A 21,272-nucleotide genomic window follows, 5' to 3' on the forward strand; every position below is an offset into this window, starting at 1 on the left:
GGACCCAGGATCATTGTGGGGTGCAGAAGGTGGAAGGTGTGGTTTCTGTAATTGCTTCTCCCCTGAACATGGGTGTTGACAGGTCAATACATACTCCCAGCCTGTCTCTCTCTTTCCTAGTGGGACAGGGTTCTGGGGAGATGGGGTTCCAAGAGGTGGGTCCCAGGGAAGTCAGGTTGGCATCATGTTAGCATCTGGAATCTGGTGGTGGCTGAAAAAGACTTAAGATATACAGCAGAACAAATTTTTGACTAACCATGAACCTAAAGGCAAGAATATTGCAGATAAAGATTTGGGGTCTCCATTTTGGAAAAAAACTAGTAGGTCAATTTTAGGTATATTCCAAGGGGCCCGTGACTTTACCAGCCTTTGCCTGAGTCTGACAGCTAACATGCAGGTAGACCCAAGATATTGTCTGGGGAGATGTCATAGTTGGAAATAGGACTAGAAAGCTGGATAAAGGGAAGAGAGTAGCCTCGAAATATGGGGAAAGTATATAAATATTGTTAACTGTAAGCTCCATAGATTCGATCTGGGGCTCATATTCAGCACAGGAGCCTAAGTAACCTCTGCATCTCTGTATGGTCTGAGCTTGCATTCTGTGGTCACAGCTAGGAACATTCCAGGCTGCACTAATTTTGGGACCCATCTTCCTGAGGTAGTAGTCAGAGTATGTTGTCCAACCTCCCTTCGGAGAATGGAACATTCCCTACCATTATTGATCCACATTGAGGGCAAGGTGCACACTTGGAAGAGCAGTCATGTTACAATACACAAGGACCCAGGCTCAAGTTCCTGGTCCCCACCTGCAGGAGGAAAATTCATGAATGGTGAAGCAGTATTGCAGGACTTGCCATCTCTCTCTCTCTCTCATTCCATCTCTATCTCTTCCTCCCTCTTGATCTCTCTGTTTCTATGTAATAAATAAATAAAATATTAAAAGAAATGAAACATCGAAGTCATGAAGTATTTGGGAGAAATGGGCATTTAAAATGATCTTATCCAGAAGCACAATTATCCCATCTCCTATGTTCATTATTGGCACTTTAATATCTTCTCCATAGAAGTCTTCTATACATGTATGATAAAAAAGAAATCTAAACTAAAAAAAAAAAAACAGAAGTAAACAAACTGTTTCTAAGACTTGCCAAAACTAGAATGGTTATCTTTGAAAGGTAGGAGGGCTGGGAGACCCAACTCGGGTAATGGGTATGATGTAGAACTCTAGACTGTAATCTTACAATCTTTTAACCTACTATTAAGAACATTTTTAAATAAAATAAAATCTAGAGACTCTGGAGTGTGCAGCTAAAAATAATATCCTATTTTCACATTCCATTTTCCACTTAGTCATTGGTAACATGGAGAAATGCTATTAATTCTAATAAGTTGATTTTATATCCCAAAAGCCAGTTGTACTATTTTGAGTTCTACTACCTAATTTTTTTTATTCTATTGGTTTTTCAAAGTAATAGTTGTTATCATCTGCAAATAACAATAATTACATTTTCGGGAGTCGGGCTGTGGTGCAGTGGGTTAAGCGCATGTGGCGCAAAGCGCAGGGACCGGTGTACGGATCCCCACCTGCAGGGGAGTCGCTTCAGGGCAGTTCTTCTTCTTCTAGCGTTTGCCCTTCTTCCATAGCCAGTCAACAGCATCAGGTTGAGCCTGATGTAAAGTTTCGAGACCTCCTTTGAATCTGGAGAGGTGGCAGTCGTTGACTATGTGGGTCATAGTCTGTCTGGAGCCGCAGGGGCAGTTCGGGTCGTCTCTGGCTCCCCAGCGATGGAACATAGCGGTAGCGATTGAGGAGGGCCCAATCATAACGTGCTAGGTCAAAGCTGGGCAGTGAAGCAGGTCTGCAGGTGTCTATCTTTCTCTCCCCTCTCTCTCTGTCTTCCCCTCCTCTCTCCATTTCTCTCTGTCCTATCCAACAACAAAGCAGCGTCAACAATGGCAATAATAACCGCAACGAGGCTGCAACAACTAGGGCAACAAAAAGGGGGAAAAATGGCCTCCAGGAGCGGTGGATTCATGGTGTAGGCACCGAGCCCAGCAATAACCCTGGAGGGAAAAAATAATAGTAATTACATTTCCATCTTTACAATCCTTACACTGCTTTTTCTAATGGAATGGGTCAAACTCTCCCCTGCGCGCGCGCGCGCGCGCACACACACACACACACACACACACACACACACACACACACATATACACACACACACACACACACACACACGAGTATGCACATGCATGCACACGCAACAAAAAAAAATGTTAGTGGGAATTTTCTTCCAATTTTAAAGGAAAGGTATAAATTCCTTAATAAAGAAGCTTTATTTAAGGCTTTTACTCTTTAGCCTGTCTAGTAAGTTCTTCTATCTTCCTAATTTCCTAAGATATTCTACTTGTTTTTGAAATTCTACTTGCTTTTGAAATTTACAAAATATGTTCTTTGGGTTATTTGAAACAATTCTATGATCCTTCTCTTTGTCAAATAAGTTAAAGTATTGCATTGATTTTTTTTTTTTCTCCAGGGTTATTGCTGGGGCTCAGTGCCTGCACTACGAATCCACTGCTCCTGGAAGCCATTTTCCCCATTTTGTTGCCCTTGTTGTTGCTGTTATTGTTGTTATAGCTGTTGGTGTTGTTGGATAGGACAGAGAGAAATGGAGAGAGGAGGGGAAGACAGAGAGAGGGAGAGAAAGACAGACACCTGCAGACTTGCTTTACCACCTGTGAGGCGACTCCCCTGCAGGTGGGGATAAGGGGGCTTGAACCGGGATCCTTATGCCGGTCCTTGCGCTTTGCGCCACCGTGCACTTATCCCACTGTGCTACCTACCACCCGACCCCTGCATAGATTTTTTTTATTGTATTGTCCTCATATTTCAGGTATATCCTGATAAAGCATAGTACATTTTTAGCACACTATTAAAACCAGTTACTGGGGCTAGGTGGTGGTGCACTCAGTTGAGCCTACAAGTTACAATGTGCAAGGACCCAGGTTCAAGTTCCCAGGCTCCTGGAGGAGAAAAGTTTCACAAGTTGTGAAGCAGTGTTGGACGTCTTTGTCTTTCTCCCTTTCTATCTCCTCTTCCATCTCAATTTCTTTAATTTCTCTCTGTCTGTATCCAATAAGTGAAAAAATAAAATGAAGTAAATCCAGTTACTTAAAATTTATTTGAAATTTTGCATAGAGAAGAGAGATGGCTCACTGCTGCTCTTTAATCTTATCTGCTTTTTAATCAAGGTAACACCAATCTAAAATCATCTGAGAAATGTTAATATTTTCTCTGTTTTTTTCTGGAAAAACCACATGAAGCAGGAGTTAACTGTTACCTCAAGATCTGAGGTGACTATCTATTGTTAGTGTAAACAGGACACATTTGAGAATGAAAGGAGAGTCATTACTAATTGTTGTAGGGCAAAAGAACATGAACAAGCATTAGCCTAAGTAAAGGAAACTAGGACTATGTAGTAATTCAGGAATATGGGATTTCATAGGAAGAGAGGCCTTTCATTACCTATTTCAATATCTTCATGCTTGACTGATTTAGTTTGCATTTCTTCCAGCACCACTTCTGGTAGATTGCTTTTCTTTGAAACACTATTTTCAACTTGATTATGCATATTTGTTGATCAGAGAGCAAAATGTTCTGTAACACTAATATACCCAAAACACTGTGTGTTTGGTTTTTATATCCCTCCAGTCTCTTACAGTTTAGCACAATACCCATTCTGTCACACACCAACATGAAGACATTCAGCTGGTCGTTCTTATGGTGGCCTATCATCTGTTTTCTCCGCTTTCCTTTAGTTTGATTACAGCTGTGTCTTTAAAATAAGAAGTTAGTTTCTAATGGCTTTATTAATTCAAGTTAACACTTTTGGCAAAAATTCATCAGCTGTATTCTTTACAGTGCAGTACATTAGAAGTCACTAAATATCTAAATGCTATTTAATAACAAAATTTACAACTGGATTAAAGTGACAACTGTTCTTTTTCTTGAACTGTGCTTTTTTTTCCCCCCCTCTTTAATTCAAATACTCTATCTGATACTATGTCAATCATACACTTAATAGTTTTAAGGCAAATTGTGAACCTTGCCAGAGTCAATAAATTATCTCAGATTGCAAAATACATTTCAGTAAAATAGAACTTTCCCTCACCAACCAGAGCTATTCGGTTACTAGTAATATAACTCCTAGTAGTGAGGCAGAATAAATAATTTGTTCAAAGTACTGTTTTGAGAGTAAGAGTAATATTTTTAAAATTTTTTTAAAATGTCTTTATTGAGGGGTTAATGATTTACAGTCAACAGTAATATACACTATTCTGTACATGCATAACATTCATATCTCTCAATTTTCCACATAACAATTCAACCCCCCTCTAGGTCCTCCTCTGCCATCATGTTCCAGGACCTGAACCCTCCCCCCCCAACCCCAGAGGCCTTTACTTTGGTGCAATACCCCAGACCCAGTCCAAGTTCTGCTTTGTGTTTGTTGTTCAACATCCCCCTCCCCGTAATTGGATTCATTTAATTGAAGATGCCTTTAAAATTCAGATGAAAAAGAGTAATGCCAATATTTTCCTCTAAGTATTTGATAGTTTCTGGTCTAACATCCAAGAGGTGTTGAAATCCCCTACTATGACAGTGTTGCTGTTAATATATTGCTGTAGCCCTTTCAGTAGATGTTTGATGTATTTAGATGGCCTCTCATTGTGTTCACAGATGTGAATAATCCTTAAGACCTCTTGATTGACTGATCCTCTAAGCATTAATTAATGTCCATCCCTTTTAAAATTTTATTTATTTTAAGGTCTACCATGTCAGATTGAGAATAGCTGTTCCTGCCCTTTTTTGTGGTTCATTGGCTTGTATGGTAGTTTTCCATCCTTTCATTTTGAGTCTGTGTTTTCTTGTTGAGTTAGGTGGGATTCCTCCAGACAACATATGGTTGGGTTGTGTTTTCTGATCCATCTTCCAAAAAGTAAGATTTTTTTTTTAGAGTAAGATGCTTGTTTAATGGCTTCATATTTTTTCTAAATCAGTTTCTTTATTTATTCATGCTATTAAGTATGTTTTATTTAAACATAATTATCATAGTGCCTAGAAATTTCAATATCTGATTTTTTCCACAGCTTTTTCAAAACTCATATAACTAGGTGGAACACTCAAGAGTACATACAATCTGAAATGTATGCACTATGGTTTTTTATGTCCTTATAAATTAAATAGTGTCCCTATATTTAACTTCTCCAAGAAAATACTTTGAGAGCTGTACAACTATGTTGAATCCATAAAAGGTATATCTTTGGAGTGTAAAAGGGCATTTTCATACTTCCAAACATAGAGAGCTGGAAAAGTGGTATACTGGCCAGTAATCATAACAAAAGTTATGAGCTCTCCTTCTTAGAAAGGCAAACACAAAAATTAAAACAATGGATGAAAATAATAATGGCAATATTTATAAATAAAATGCTTAAATAATAAAATTATCCTTGCTCTCCTATTAAAAAAAGAGCCATTAAACAAAAATTGCCAGTAATAAGGACACTTACCTTGTGGGTTTTGTTGTAAAATAATACAAATTACTACACATTTTGATGAACCACTGTTTACTGTTTATAATCACTACCAATTATTCCTATTCAAACTAAAATATATCAATGTGTTCAGATATAATCTCAATAAACTGGTTAATCACTTGAAAATAGAAAGAGTTATGGAATGTTTGCTCCTCAATCCAAACTTGTGCTGGCCACTATAGGAACAAAGAAAATGGGAAAAGGTAGGAATAAAAATTGAAGGGAAAGGAAAAGAAGCAAGGCAAGAAAGTCAATTAATATTTGTCAAGCAAAGTCTGGGTCAGACTTTGAAACATACAGTGTATGTAATAACTCCAGATACAGATAAAGAAACAGAAGTTCGAAAAATATTAACTCTTCCAAGGTTATGCAACTCCTGAGAATAAGATTAAGGACACAGCTTTATCTGAAGCCCTGAACAAAGTACTTTTTTTCATAGAAAAATTGGAGTGTAGGCCAGTAGAAGAGAGAAGTACAAAATGATACTGTTGAATCACTATTTTCTTAATAGTTATTATCAATTTAAATGTACCCAGTTTTTTGTCTTTTTTTTTAAACCAGAACACTATTCAGTTCTGGTTTTTGATGGGGTCATGGATTGAACCTGAGACATCTCACGTGCAAGTCCAATGTGCTATCATTACACTATTTTCCAGCCTTCAACTTTTGGTTTAGATAAGAAACTGATAGGGTCATTTAAGTTGGTTTCATTTTGTGAGAAGAGTTGGAAGATCCAGTGATTCCATTTTGGCTTTTTATCCTTAAGAAAACACAATATAAGAAATGTGAAAATCATTTTGGATCACAGACTTCATGAAGGTGAAGGTTAATTTCATAGAGAATGGTAACAAACTTTGATGTATGGGTGGTTTACAAAACTTGTTTGTATTAACCTTTATAAGAATAATTTTACCTACCTGGATATTATCTACTTCCCTAGAAGACTGGACAGAATTTAAAAAATGCACAAAGGATCTGAGTGGACATTTTCCCAAACTATATAGACAAATTACCAACAGGAACATAAAAATGAATGCTCAACTCCACTAATCATCAATGACATGCGAATCAAAATCAAAGTGAAACATTGCCTCATACCTGTTAGAATGGTATCATTAAGTAATAGATTATATTACTCATATGTAGGATTCAAGAGACAAACAAGTGAAAAGACAGGGTGAAACATAAGTAAGACCTTGATCTTTTTTTTTAATATTTATTCATTTTCCTTTTATTGCCCTTGTTTTTTATTGTAGTTATTATTGTTGTTATTGATGTCGTTGTTGTTAGATGGGACAGAGAGAAATGAAGAAAGGAAGGGAAGACAGAGAGGGGGAGAGAAAGATAGACACCTGCAGACCTGCTTCACCGCCTGTGAAGCAACTCCCCTGCAGGTGGGGAGCCGGGGGCTTGAACCGGGATCCTTAATCTGGTCCTTGCGCTTTGCACCACCTGTGCTTAACTCGCTGTGCTACCGCCAGACTCCCAATACCTTGATCTTTATCTGAAGTTTTCTAAAGGGTTGAGGGTGGGGACAAGTACAATGAACTCTACAGTAGAGGGAGATGATGACTGGGTAGACAGCAAGGTGCATTAACAAATTTTAGGTAGATGTCAAGTTGTACCTCTGAAACAATGCTGTCCTGTAAAACAGAAATTCCTCCATAAGGAAGAAATACAGATAAATAACTTAAAAAAGGAAAAGTACAAGTAGTCAGTGTTGGTAAAGACATGGAGAAAAGCAAAAGCTTGTGACTGTTACTGAACATAAACTGGCTCAGACACTATAGAAAACAGTATGACGGAAGTTTGGAGGTAGCCCAGCAGGTTAAGTCCACGTGGTGCAAAGCGCAAGGACCGGCTTTAGGATCCCTGTTCAAGCCCCGCTCCCCACATGCAGAGGGGCCTCGTTTCACAGGCAGTGAAGCAGGTCTGCAGGTATCTGTCTTTCTCTCCCCCTCTCTGTCTTCCCCTCCTCTCTCGGTTTCTCTCTATCTTATTCAACAATAACAGCAATAACAACAATAATAACAACAGCAACATTAAACAACAAGGATAACAAAAGGGGGAAAACAATGGCCTCCAGGAGCAGTGGATTCATAGTATAGGCACTGAGTCCCAGCGATAACCCTGGAGGCAAAAAAAGAAATAAAGAAAGAAAGAAGGAAAAAAAGACATTAGACATTGCATAGAATACCTCTTTGAGTTCTATTATAAACTATATCTCTAAGAATCTGCAGTACGCTGAATCCATTATTTTGGGCAAGTCACTTTCCTTTGTGTTTACATTATATATAATAATAATGATAATAAATAATAATGAAATTTGCATTTGATTTACTGTGTTCATTGTTTTATTTCTACAAACTTTCACTGAGGATTAGCTTTAAGCCAGAGAATGAAAGACACAGACCTTATTTCAGGAATCTCACAATCCAATGGGGGGTGACAAACAAGTATATAGAATCTAAAAGCAGACTGATATCAAAAGGACTAGAAGCAGAGTAGGTAAGATCATGATGAGAGGCCTGGTGAAGCTAGGGATGATGTCTGAAAGTGTAAGTTCTCACTCTCTATATCTGCAGAGATCTTCTCTAAGTTGTGACTCAGAATCAATCTTCCCAATACCCACCCCAGATGCTCAATAAATTCACAAACCAATAGATTTAATGTTCCACATGGATGAGTTTTAACCTCTCTGTCTCATTCAGTGTCCCATTCCTCTGCCTCACCACAAAGAGGGCAATAAAACTCTAGGTTAGATTCAAATAGCACAAAGTGTTCTGGACTCCAGGATCCACTGTCCACTACTTCCCTAGGACCATGAGACTCCTGCTCTTGAATCTTCCCATCCTTCTGTTTCTACCTCAAGTGATCCCAGGTAATCAGAACCCACAGAAGCTACAAGCATGGAGGTAGAATGAGCTCTGGTCCATGGAAATTTCAATGTCTTGCTGTATTCTCCCAACCTGTCCATCTCCATGGCCCCCACACCGAGACCATGTCTCTGGCAAAGGTAAAATAAGGTGTCCACAATAGATTAGGGCAAGCCTAAAAATATTCAGATATGCCCTTGTTTCAGTATTCCAAATTGCTAAGGAACTAGATGGCTCAATCTTCTCTTTCAAGCTTGTGCCATCTGTTGAAAATGATTCCCAAAGATGATTTTTTTTCATGTATTCTTGGTCCTATTAGTCCTGTGACAGCTTTAAATTAGTTTCTTTGTTTTCCAGTCTGAAATATTCCCAGCATATCAGCACATAATCTGCAAAACTTATATATGAAAAATTGAACTGACTTTGTCCTTCAATAACTAAAGTCTGAGTCTTTAATAAGCACTGCTTTTTAAGAAGTATATCTAAAGTCATTACTAGAATCTTGAAATTTCTGTTGAAAAGATCTGAATAATTTCTTATTCAAAATACCCTGCTCTCTCCTTTGCTATATTTATTTCAGGATACATTTAAATATATATATAAATTTATATAAACATAAATCTAAACATTCATATATAGAAAAAGTAAGCACACAACATGGATGGTTATGCAGCTAATTTTACTTAACAATATTTTATGACTATTTTCCTTGTTATCCCCTGAAGGTCTGCCTGTTCTTTGTAAAGCTGTAAAACTTTATCCATTGTAGGCTAAATGATAATTAATATATAGTCATTTGGTGATTTCCTAATTTTATAACACACATGAATATTCTTGTACAAATATCTTTTTTTTTTTTAACTATATCACTGCTCACCTCTGGTTTATGGTAATTCCAGGGATTGAATCTGGATTCTATGAGTCTCAGACATGAAAATCTATTACATGAATCATTATATTATCTCCTTGAACCATACTAACAAAAATATCTCTACATATTTAGATAAAATTTATATTGAATAGACTCTTAGTGGGAAGATAGCATAATGGCTATACAAAAAGATTTTCGGGTGGGGGTAGGTAGCATAATGGTTATGCAAAGAGACTTTCATGCCTGTGGCTCCAAAGTCCCAGGCTCAATCCCCCGCACCACCATGAGCCAGAGCTGAGCAGTGCTCTGGTAAAAAAAAAAAAAAAAAAAAAAGGGGGGGGGAGAGGGGCTGCAGCTCAAAAGATTTTCACTCCTTAAGTTTCAAAGTCCCAGGTGCATATTTACCTGGCAGGGGAGATACCATGATCACAGAGTCCCAGGTGGAATCTCCCATAAACCAGAGTTCAGTACTGCTTCTCTCTCTTTCTCTCTCTCTCTCTCTGTATGTGTGTGTCTTTATTTTTGTATTTCTTATTAAAACAAAACAAATAAAATCTATTTTAAAAAATAAAATTGGTGGCTGGGTGAGCACAGTTCAAGCCCTCACTTCCCCACCCTTTGCAGGAAGGAAGCTTTATAAGCAGTGAAGCAATGTTGCAAGTGTCTCTCTATCTCCCTCTCCCTTCTGGATTTATCTCTGTCTCTATACAATAAATAATTTTTTTAATTAATTAATTAATTAATTATTTTCCCTCCAGGGTTATTGCTGGGCTCGGTGCCTGCACCATGAATCCACCACTCCTGGAGGCCATTTTTTCCCCTTTTTGTTGCCCTAGTTGTTGCAGCCTCGTTGCGGTTATTATTATTGCCATTGTTGACGTTGCTTTGTTGTTGGATAGGACAGAGAGAAATGGAGAGAGGAGGGGAAGACAGAGAGAGAGGGGAGAGAAAGATAGACACCTGCAGACCTGCTAAAAGAATAGATTCTTAGAAGTCAATCATCAGGTTAAAAGTAAATGCAAAATATTTATCCTGTGAATTTCTCCCTTATATACATTTCGGGACCCCGCCAGTAAAAATGTCCTGCTATAAGAGTTTGGAATAATTCTTTAGCTGCAATCCTAGACATAATTAGAGACAATTCCATGTGGTCCATATAGAATATGTTTGCTGTGAACTTGAGTAGGGAGGGGTAGACTTGGAGAGAATAATTCCAATCTAACGATTATAAATGCCACGCTGTTGTTTTAACTTGCCATTCTCTTAGCATGTTCAAAATATATAAATGGCTTCCTTTCAGTGACCTACAAGATTCTTTCCCCCTGTTTTTATTATTTTATTCTTACTTGTACTTCACTTAGTTATTTACACAATTGTTTGTCCCATTCGACTTCAAACTCTTTTGAATGCAGAGATGGTGTGCTCATATTTCTTATAATGTAAAGTTGCAATGACTGGCATGTGGTAACTATCAGTAAACCATTTCCTGATTGCTTAATTATAAATTAAGAAATGATTTTGGTTCTAAATGGTGAAAATATTCCAGCATAATGTGGGACCTACAAGGTTCTATGTTATCTTAGCCTCTACTATATTTTCCTAAATACTCTTCACCTAACTTATCCCATAGTCTCCATAGCACTTTTTGCATTTCATAGCTATGTTATATAGTTTCAAAATAAGTTACTGTTGGTATATAGAAGTTCTATCAACTCTTGCAATTTAATATTGCATGTAACATAATTACTGAACTCAATGATTTATTAATTTTTATATTATAATCAAGACTGCTAGAATGATGATTTTTATCTATCAATATTTCTTTACAGTCCTTATGTTTTTTCCTTTAAGCATTAGCCATTGTTTTTCCACCATTATTATTCGCAATAATAGCAGTAATAGAAAGTATCTTTGTATTCCCCACCTCAATGGGAATTAATTTCACAATTAAAGTACATTAGCTCTAGAATTTGACATGCCACCTTCACCAAATTAAGGAAATTCTCTTTATTCCTGTTTTGCCTAGAGTTTTCATTTAAAATACTGGATTGTGTCAAATAATTTTTAATTTAACTTATTTATTATTGGATAGAGACAGAGAAATTGAGAGAGGGGAAGGGGAGATAGAGAGGGAGAGAGAGAGAGAAAGAAAGAAAACTGCAGACCTGCTTCACCACTCGTGAAGTTTTCCCTCTGCAGATGGGGACCAGGGGCTTGAACCCAGGTCCTAACATGTACACATGTACACTCTACTAGGTGCACCACCACCTGGCCCCCCCATATCAAATAATGTTTTCTGCATCAAATAAAAATGATTATATTGGGAGCTGGGCAGTAGTGCAGCAGGTTAAGCGCATGTGGTGCAAAGCGCAAAGACTGGCTTAAGGATTACAGTTCCAGCCCCCAGCTCCCCACCTGCAGGGGCGGGGTCACTTCACAGGTGGTGAGACAGGTCTGCAGGTGTCTGTCTTTCTCTCCCCTCTCTGTCTTCCCCTCCTCTCTCCATTTCTCTTTGTCCTGTCTAACAATGACAACATCAATAACAACAACAATAATAACTACAGCAATAAAACAACAAGGGCAACAAAAGGGAAAATAAATAAATAAATATTTAAAAAATCATGTATTTTCTTAATATCTATAAAAATAGTGAATTTCAGAATATACACTTTCTAGTTTTGGATGATATTTTCATTTGGAATTAAACCCTATGTAGTCATGGTATATTTTAATATGTTGTTGAATTCAGTTGTCTAAGACTTACTGAGAATATTTTTTATCTCTATTTATAAAGAAATGTGTTTTCTTGGCTTAAAATCAAGATTATATTAACATTATAAAATGACCCAAGCAGGCTTTTTTTCTTCTCCTTTTCTGGAACATTTAATTTAAGTTAGTACTTAGATCACCTGGAAATTAATAAACTCACCATTAAAATCAATTAGAACAACAGCACCATTCACAATAGCCTAAAGGCGAAAGTAACCCAAATGTCCATTGACAGATAAATGGATAAATGAACTGTGATATAGATGTGCAATGGACTTTAGTCAGTTCTTTTAAAGGGAGAGAATTCTGACACATGCTTCATTATGGAGTCAGCATTGAAGATAGTATTCTAAAGAAGAGAACTTAATCGGGAGTCGGGTGAAGTGCAGGTGGAAAGCGCAAGGGCTGGCGCGAAAGGATCCCGGTTCGAGCAGGTGTCTGTCTCCTCTATCTCCCCCTACCCTCTCAATTTCTGTTTCTTTTTTTATTATTATTTTTTCAATTTCTGTTTCTATTTGAAATAAATAATATTTGAAAACAAAGTAGAGTGGGAATTTTCAAAGGGTGGGGCAGTAATTTTTTGTTTGTTTGTTGTAGATGTTTTGGTGGAATGACCTAAGTATCTTTGGTTTGTTTTAATTCTTTAATCTGGACATATTTTTATTAGTAATTTAATATTTATTTACAAAATTATAAGATAGCAGGGGAATAATTCCACACCTTTCCCACCACCAGAGTTCTGTGTCCTCACTAGAATCTGGATTAGTTCTCCCAAGATCACAGATATAGGTTAACTATTATTTCTATAGCTATCTATGTATACACACACACACACACACACACACACACACACACACACACACATGGAAGTAGTTGTAATGAACAGAGTTTCAGCATTCCAAGAGTTCTGTATATCAATGGCAGTGATGATAACACAGCAATGACTATACACAATGCATGGAAATAAATGTTTAAAATGATTGAGGGGATTGGGAGGAAAAAGCAGAGGAATGCTTTTGGTGGGATAGCAGTGGAATTTTAGTGGTAGTCGCAATGAATCTTATATACATATAAAGGTATAAAACTGTATCCCTAGTGGTATTATAAGCAAGTCTTAAGACAATTAAAAAAAATTATTACAATGGTAAATTTTTGTTTTATATGTGTTTTAACAAAATATAAAAAATTATTTAAGGTTGAGACTTTGGAAATAAGTTTTCACCACTGCTTCAATTTCCTATTACATTGCTTTACTCACATTTCTTCCTATGCCATCCCTGACCCCGCTTCTATTATTATTACCACAAATTCCCCAAGTGGCCTGTTACTTTAGAGGCAATCTCTATCTCCAGAATGAAATCTGGTTAAAGGTCAACTCAAGTTCTTACACAAACACACCATTTCCCAGTGGGATACCCTGCTTCCAGAAAGATCAGGCTGAAGTGCAAGCTTGCATAATCCCACAGGAAACTCTTTGTATCAGAACCATCGCCATGAGTGCAAGACCAAGGGCTTGTTTTCCACTGGCACAATCCCTTGTTGGAAAATCTCTTGCTGGTGGAGCAGATTGATAGCCAGCACAACTCCATTAAGAGTCACTTTACCTCTGGAATCTGCCCCAGGTTGACAAAGATCCACAGAGATAACCCTGTGGGATAAAGAGGGAGGGGATAATTATGTACACGGTAGATACCCCCAGATAAACAAGACCTTAAATTACCTACAGTAATTTCTTAATAAGCAGATGGGGGGGGGGAAACTTATCTTAAAATTCCAGGATTAAAGAGAGAGAGAGAATAGCAGTGGTGCACCCATTTGAGTGCACATGTTACCAGACACAAGACCCAGGTTCAAGTCCCCACTCCCCACCTGAAGGAGGATAGTTTCACAAGTAGTTAAATAGTGCTGCAGGTGTCTCTCTTTATTTCTGCCTCTTTATATCCCTCTCTCCCTCACAATTTCTCTTTGTCCTATCACATTAAAAAAGAAAAGAAAGGTCCAATGTGGGTTTAAAAAAAAAAAGGTATGGGGCCAGGTGGTAGCGGACTGGGTTGAGGCACATTTCACAGTGAGCAAGGACCCAGGTTTGAGCCCCCAGTCCCCACGTGCAGGGAGAAGCTTTGCAAGTGGTGAAGCAAGAGTGCAAGTGTCTTTCTGTCTCTCTCCCTCTCTATCACCCCCTTCCCTCTTGATTTCTGGCCTATCTCTAGCAAATAAATAAAAATAATTAAAAAAAAAAAAAAGAAAAAGGTAGTGACCATAATTCAGGCCCATGTGGTGCCTAGCACCTGTCTTCTACCAGTCTCAGAGTTACTTGGAATTAACCTCAGAATCCATTTGTGGGTCTCGTTTACCTCAAAAAGAAAAAGTTATTATAGCAACAAACAAGGTTTATTCAAAACAACAGAAAAGAGGCCAGATTGAAGAGTACCTTTGTAGTTTGTCCATGTGCGCTTCCTGAATCCAAATATAATTAGCTTCCTATGATTCTATAGATAACTTCCCTCTCAGTTTTTTTGGAGAGGGAAGAAATGTCATTTCTTGTGGAAGGTATAAAATATGCTGGATCCTGTAGCTTGCTGATTTACCCAGGATTAAGCCCTTTTTGTAGCATCATGTCAATAGAGCTCTGAATGTTAATGTTCACATTACAAAGTCTTAAGAATGCATTATTTATTGAAATGTAAAAATATTTCATCTGCATATGACATAAAATTAATACTGTTCAGTACAACTGTATGAAAAAAATAAAATTGGTTATCAGAGGAAAGGGAAAGAAGGATTGGGAGAGGGTCATTTTAGTAGTGGTTAGCCCAAGAAATTTGGCAACTGATATGGTGAGGCTTATGCTAAGCCTATAAGCTACCTTAGCTTATAGATATGAAGCTTTGGTTCACCAAATTTTGTAGTATTTTAAACCAAGAATAAGTCCATAGAATTTTTTAATTAATAAATTATGCAAATTAAAATTTGGGGGGGTAGCTAAAAGATAGCTCACCTTGATAACATGTATATCAATGCAACCCAGATTTGAAACCAGGCCCCGCTGCACTGGAGGAAACTTTAATGCTTTGGCATGTTTCCCTCTCTCACTCTGACTCTGTGTTTCTACATGAAAAAGTCATCAAAAATTTAAAAATAAAAATAACTAAATAACACATTTACCTAAAACCTGAACAACCAAAACATTTCACATAGGAATATTATTCAGTTTCTAATAATAAGCATGTTTCTTAATCAGCATGTGGGTTCATGGGTCTTCTTTTTATTATAATTTTTAAGTGACACAGATGCATTTTAATAGTCATGCATATATACTTTGTAGTAAAATGTATTCAAAGAAATATAGCCACTTGTGTAGATTTCTTCACATAAATTCTGGTAGCTTCCTTATAGCTAGCTCCATTTCCTTGTAACTAACAAGTTCTTTGTTTCACTGAGGGTATGATTCATCACACTTTCAGAAAAGTTTTTAAATGGACAGATCAGAGATTGGGGAAAGCTAGTTTTAGAAACATATTTCTGTGGGGCCAGGCAGTGGTGCAGTTGGTTGAGCACAGATGCTATCATGTGCAAGGACCAGGGTCCAAGCCCCCATCCCCACCTGCAGAGCAAAGTTTCACAAGCAGTGAAACAGTGCTACAGGTATCTTATTTCTTTCTCATTCTCTACCTCTCCCTGCCCTTTCAATTTCTCTCTGTCCCATCAAATATAAGAAAAATAAGATAAAGCACACCAAAAAAAATGTAATAATTCTAAACAACATGAGATAGGAGTCTTGACAGTCACAGTCTAATTATAGTACATGACATTGCTATAGGATACAGAATATATAGTCATGCATGTAAAATCAAAAGCATCAGTAGCCTGAAGTCAGTGGCCTTTCCTTTTGTTATTCAGGCTACCATGGTGAAACAAAATGTGCACACAACTCAGGAAGCTGCAGAAAAAGCTGCAAAGCAGATGAAGAGATAAAAACAACTTGCAAAAACCATCGAATCTGCTGTGTCCCAAGAATAAGAAAATACGGGAAAATAATCTTGAAGAAGAAATTTTCCATGGCTACCCCCACAACCCTTTATAAAACACAAACTCGTCAATATGATGAACCATTAACAATAGGCCAAAAAGCAGTTTCTGAAACAGACATCACAATTAAATATGACGACATATTTGAAACAGAAACTCAGACATCCCCTCCAGAATTTTTCCAATATTCATGATTTTCTCTCAGCTGCCACTCACCTCTGATCTCAGAATGATAGACAAAGTCAGGTACATAAAACACTCAATATACCACAGTGGCCCACTCCCGCTTTCCATCAATGTGTAATTCTAAATAAAGACTTCTATGTAAGGAAGTCCTCAAAGTTCCAATACATCCTACGATGAACTCCTCAGTGTTGTTTTTATAGAGTCCACTGGTTTCCAAGTTAAGTATTAATCCATCTTTAGTGTCCTTTCCTGGTGACCTATGCATAGCCCAATCACTTAGTTATTCCAACACTAATTTATCTATTTGTCTGTCTGTCTTATGTATTTTGGGATACCAGGAGCACCACTTAGGCTAGCCTTGCCTCTACTCTAGGTTAGCATAAGTGGTTACAATTAAAACTTTTAACACTCACTTGTGAGAGTACTACATTAAATGCTTCCTTTACAGAACAACAGAAAAACCAAGTAGAAACATCTACTAATTCAGTTTGACCCTAAAGCTCTAGATTATGACTCACTGTAGGAAGCTAATCAACAAGTGTAAGTTGTGAGGATTCCTTGAATAGAAGCTGTTTGAAAAACTGACTTCATAGTCTTACTTCTCTCTCTCTCTCTCTCTCTCTCTCTCTCTCTCTCTCTCTCCTCTCCTCTCCTCTCCTCTCCTCTCCCTCTATTTTGGAGCTGGGATCTTGCACATGTGCAGTTACAAAGCCCTGAGTCTCTTTTTTATTCAGAGAGAGAGAGACTATAGCAGCTGAGCTTCCTCTGGTGGCATAGCACCTTCCAACTGGTACTAGAGTTCAAATCTGAGCCATGCACATACCCTACCCAATAAGATATCTTTCTATCCCAGTAGTCACAATTTTTTCTTTACCAACCATTGAGCACACAGAGACAATCAAAGATTTGGATGGTCCTTTACTTTGGAATAAGAAGATGGGTCATTTTGTCTACACTGGTGACTGAAAATTTTGTCAACCTCTGATGACATCAAAACATATTCACATGACAGCTCCTTTCTAATTATTTATCATTTCATTGGGGGATTACATGAACAGAAATGGGAAACAAAATAAAAAAAACTGGACTTGATGTATTTTGCATCAAAGCAAAGAATTCTGTGGGAGGAAGGCAGGTAAGGGGCAGGTGGAGTGGGGTTGGGGTGTTCTGGTACATGATGGTGGAAAAGGAATTAAGTTGATGATGAGTGTGTTTTGCAAACACCTGTTATGGTGAGAAGAGAAAATGTTGGGAGAAGCTAGGAAGTCTATTTTAGGTCTAAGGAGCCCATGACTTTACTAATTTTTGCCTGTGCCTAACAGCTAACATGCAAGTGAGCTAAAAGTATTGTCTGGGAAGATGATGTCAGAGTTGGAAATAGGACTAGAAAGCTGGGTCAGCAATCATACTGTAAAAGAGATCTACTAACATAAATCTGCCATTGGGGTTATGGATTAACCTGCCAACATCCTTGTCCAGTGGAGAATCAATTAAAGAAGCCAGAACTCCCACCATCTACACTCCCAAAAGAATTATGTATGGTCCATAACACCAAAGGAAAAGAAATGTTAGGGGGAGTAACCAGAGGGCTCCAAACTTCAATCCCATCAAAACCCAGAGAGAAGAAGCAAAATGGAAGGACATTCGGAAGTAGCAATAGGTGTAGGTGTGACATAGGGGGCTAGGTGGTAGCGTACCGGGTTACGCATACATGGTGGGAAGCGCAAGGACCCACACAAGGATAAGCATTAAGAATTCCAGTTGGATCCCTTAATCCTCACTTGCAGGGAAGTCACTTTGCAAGCGGTGAAGCATGTCTGCAGGTGTCTTATCTTTCTCTCCCTGTCTCAGTCTTCCCCTCCTCTCTCAAGTTCTCTCTGTCCTACCCAACAATAACAACAAGCAACAAAATGGAGGGAGCAGTGGATTTTTAGTGCAGGCACCCAGCCCCAGCAATAACCCTGAAGGCAAAAAAAAAAAAAAAAAAGGAAGGTAAGACAGGACCAGAGAAAAAAATGGGCAAATATATATAAATATAGATAGTTACAGAAATAATAGTCAACCCATATCTGTTACCTTGGGAGAACTACACAGTTTCCAATGGAGAGAATGAGGACACAGAACTCTGGTGGTGAGAACTGTATCCCTGTTATCTCATAATTTTGTAAGTCAGTATTAAATCACTAATAAGAAAAAAAAACTTTACGTGTATTTAAAAAATATAAATCTGCCATATACTTCATTATTACAAATCTTCTTTCCTTGGTCTTACCTGACTAATCCACCAGTCAAAGCATAATCATGGCCATGAATTATTTTAAATTCATATCTTAGGTCATTCTTCTGCTGAAAGGATTTCCTATGCTATCTAGTTTCTGAGTCACCTCTACAGCAGGCTTTAATGCAGCACTTCTGGCTGGTGTTAAGTCATATGACCCCTCTACTATCTAAGCACAGGAATTCCTCATGAGCCATTCAGTATATTATAGAGAGTCAATGAAGTAGGTACCTTAAGCATCTAAACTACTTGCTCCTATCATTTAGCTATCTTTCCCAAATTACTGAGTCTCATTTTGAGCATACCATATCTACCTAATATTGGGATGGGACTTCATGGGGGTCAAATAATACCCAATTGATAGTGAGAAATTCAGAACTCATATTTTTCAATTTCTTTCTTGGGGAATTAATGTTTTACATTCTACAGTAAACATAATAGTTTGTACATGCATAACATCTCCCAGTTTTCCATATAACAATACAACCCCCACTAGGTCCTCTGTCATCATTTTGGACCTGTATTCTCTCCCCACCCACCCCAGAGTCTTTTACTTTGGTGCAATACGCCACAGAACTCACAATGTTATTAAAAATTAGTACTACTGATTTAAAATTGTGAAGTGTGAATCACTGGCCCATGAGTTATATGGGCCTTCATTCATGCCTGATTTTCTTTTTTTTTTTTCTTTTTTAATAATTTTTATTTATAAAATAGAAACACTGACAAGGCCATAGGGTAAGAGGGGTACAATTCCACCACCAGAACTCCATATATCATCCCCTTCCCTGATAGCTTTCCTATTCTTTAAGCCTCTGGGATTATAGACCCAGGATTATTATGGGGTGCAGAAGGTGGAAGGTCTGGCTTCAGTAATTGCTTCCCCACTGAATATGGGCATTGACAGGTTGATCCATACTCCCACCCTGTCTCTCTTTTTCCCTAGTGGGGTGGAGTTCTGGGGAAGTGGGGCTCCAGGACACATTGGTGGGGTTGTCTGCCCAGGGAAGTCAGGCTAGCATCATGGTAGCATCTGGAACCTGGTGGCTGAAAAGGACTTAAGATATAAAGCAGATCAAATTGTTGACTAATCATGAACCTAAAGAATGGAGTATTGTAGGAGTCTGGTGTTAGCGCAGTGAGTTAAGCGCAGGTGGTGCTAAGTGCAAGGACTGGCATAAGGATCCCAGTTTAAGCCCCCGGCTCCCCACCTGCAGGGAAGTCGCTTCACAAGCAGTGAAGCAGGTCTGCAGGTGTCTGTCTTTCTCTTCCCCTCTCTGTCTTCCCTTCCTCTCTCCATTTCTCTCTGCCCTATCCAACAACAACAACATCAATACTAACTACAACAATAAAACAATAAGGGCAACAAAAGGAAATAAAGAAAGAAAGAAAAAGAAAAAACTTTTAAAAAAAGAATGGAATATTGCAGATGATGATTTGGGGTCTACATTTTGGAAAAAAGCTAGTAGGTCTATTTTAGGTATATTCCAAGGGGCCCATGACTTTGCTAGTTTTTGCCTGAGCCTGACATCTGAAATACAGATGGACACAAGTTATTGTCTGGAGAGATTATGTCATGGCTGGAATCATATCTGATTTTCTTATATGTTTTTTGATTTGGAATTATGATCTCTGCATTAATTTGGTAGCTTTATCTGGCTTAAAAATCTAGTCTTTCAGAAAGTTGAATGTCAGATTATCTAACTCATAAGCAGAACTTAAGAAACAAGAACATAAAGGGAAAACACAAAATAAAATTTGGAACTGGGTTAGGTATATTGCATGAAAGTAAAGGACTCTGGGGAGGGAAGGAAAGGAATGGGCTTTGGGGGCTGGGAGGCAAGAGGAAAAGGCTTTAGGGTTCTATGCATGATGGTGGAAAAGGACCCAAGTTGAGGGTAAGAATGAGAATGCTTTACAAATACTTATCATTGGGAGATAAGGATTTATACCCATGTGTCAAAAACTATATTGTAAACCATTAAGCCGCTAATAAAATGTTGAAAGAAAGGAAGAAATAGAGAAAGAAATACAAGACTTTTTAAAATCTGTTCTTTCATTTGCTTCTGTTACACTGGCACTGCAAGCTTGGGATAACTTTAAGGTAAGTCAAAAGCTTGATTTTTTTTCAGACCATCATAGACTATGAATTCAGAATAACAAACTATGTGAGTGTCTGCTCAAGGTTGTCTATTCTCAGAGGAGATATTTTCCCGCATATAGACTACCAAGGTTCAAAATCAACTACCTTGAAAATATCTGGTGAAGAAGAAATTATGTATCTGCTTTATCTTTACATAACCTAAACAAGCAATATTTTTAGTACTATGATTTTATATGAGTATCCTATGAAACTCACATTATTTTCATGCCCTAGGCACAGGCTCTGCCTACACCCACCCTTGTCAAAGACATAGAAACCAAAGCTTGAGTTCACCTGTTTGAGCAAATGCTTTCAAGACAAATACCACCCAAAGCTTTCAGTTACTGTCTTGAGAAGAGCACCTGGTTTCACTTAACCTGCGTATTCTTTACCTTTTTGAAAGCTTAAAGATGTTCAGGACTTTTGTTTTTAATTTTTGCAGTACCAGATCTCTGTGCTTGCATGGTTTCACCATTGTCAGGATGATGTTTTTGTTCAGATAAAGAGACAGAGAAAAGGAGAGAC

The 21,272-nt window shown here is 37.9% G+C and overlaps 1 protein-coding gene across 1 annotated transcript in view; it reads left to right on the plus strand.

The window, feature by feature from the left end:
• The window catches only part of LOC103113540 (defensin beta 118), a 51,252-nt gene extending 34,918 nt beyond the window's left edge, over window positions 1-16,334 (plus strand). Inside the window, exon 2 of the mRNA XM_016188113.1 lies at window positions 16,012-16,334. Coding sequence (XP_016043599.1) covers window positions 16,012-16,334 — 323 coding nt within the window. The remainder of the gene's footprint in view (window positions 1-16,011) is intronic.
• Window positions 16,335-21,272: the final 4,938 nt, after the last annotated feature.

Source organism: Erinaceus europaeus, chromosome 1 (assembly GCF_950295315.1).
Source record: "Erinaceus europaeus chromosome 1, mEriEur2.1, whole genome shotgun sequence".
Lineage (NCBI taxonomy): Eukaryota > Metazoa > Chordata > Mammalia > Eulipotyphla > Erinaceidae > Erinaceus > Erinaceus europaeus.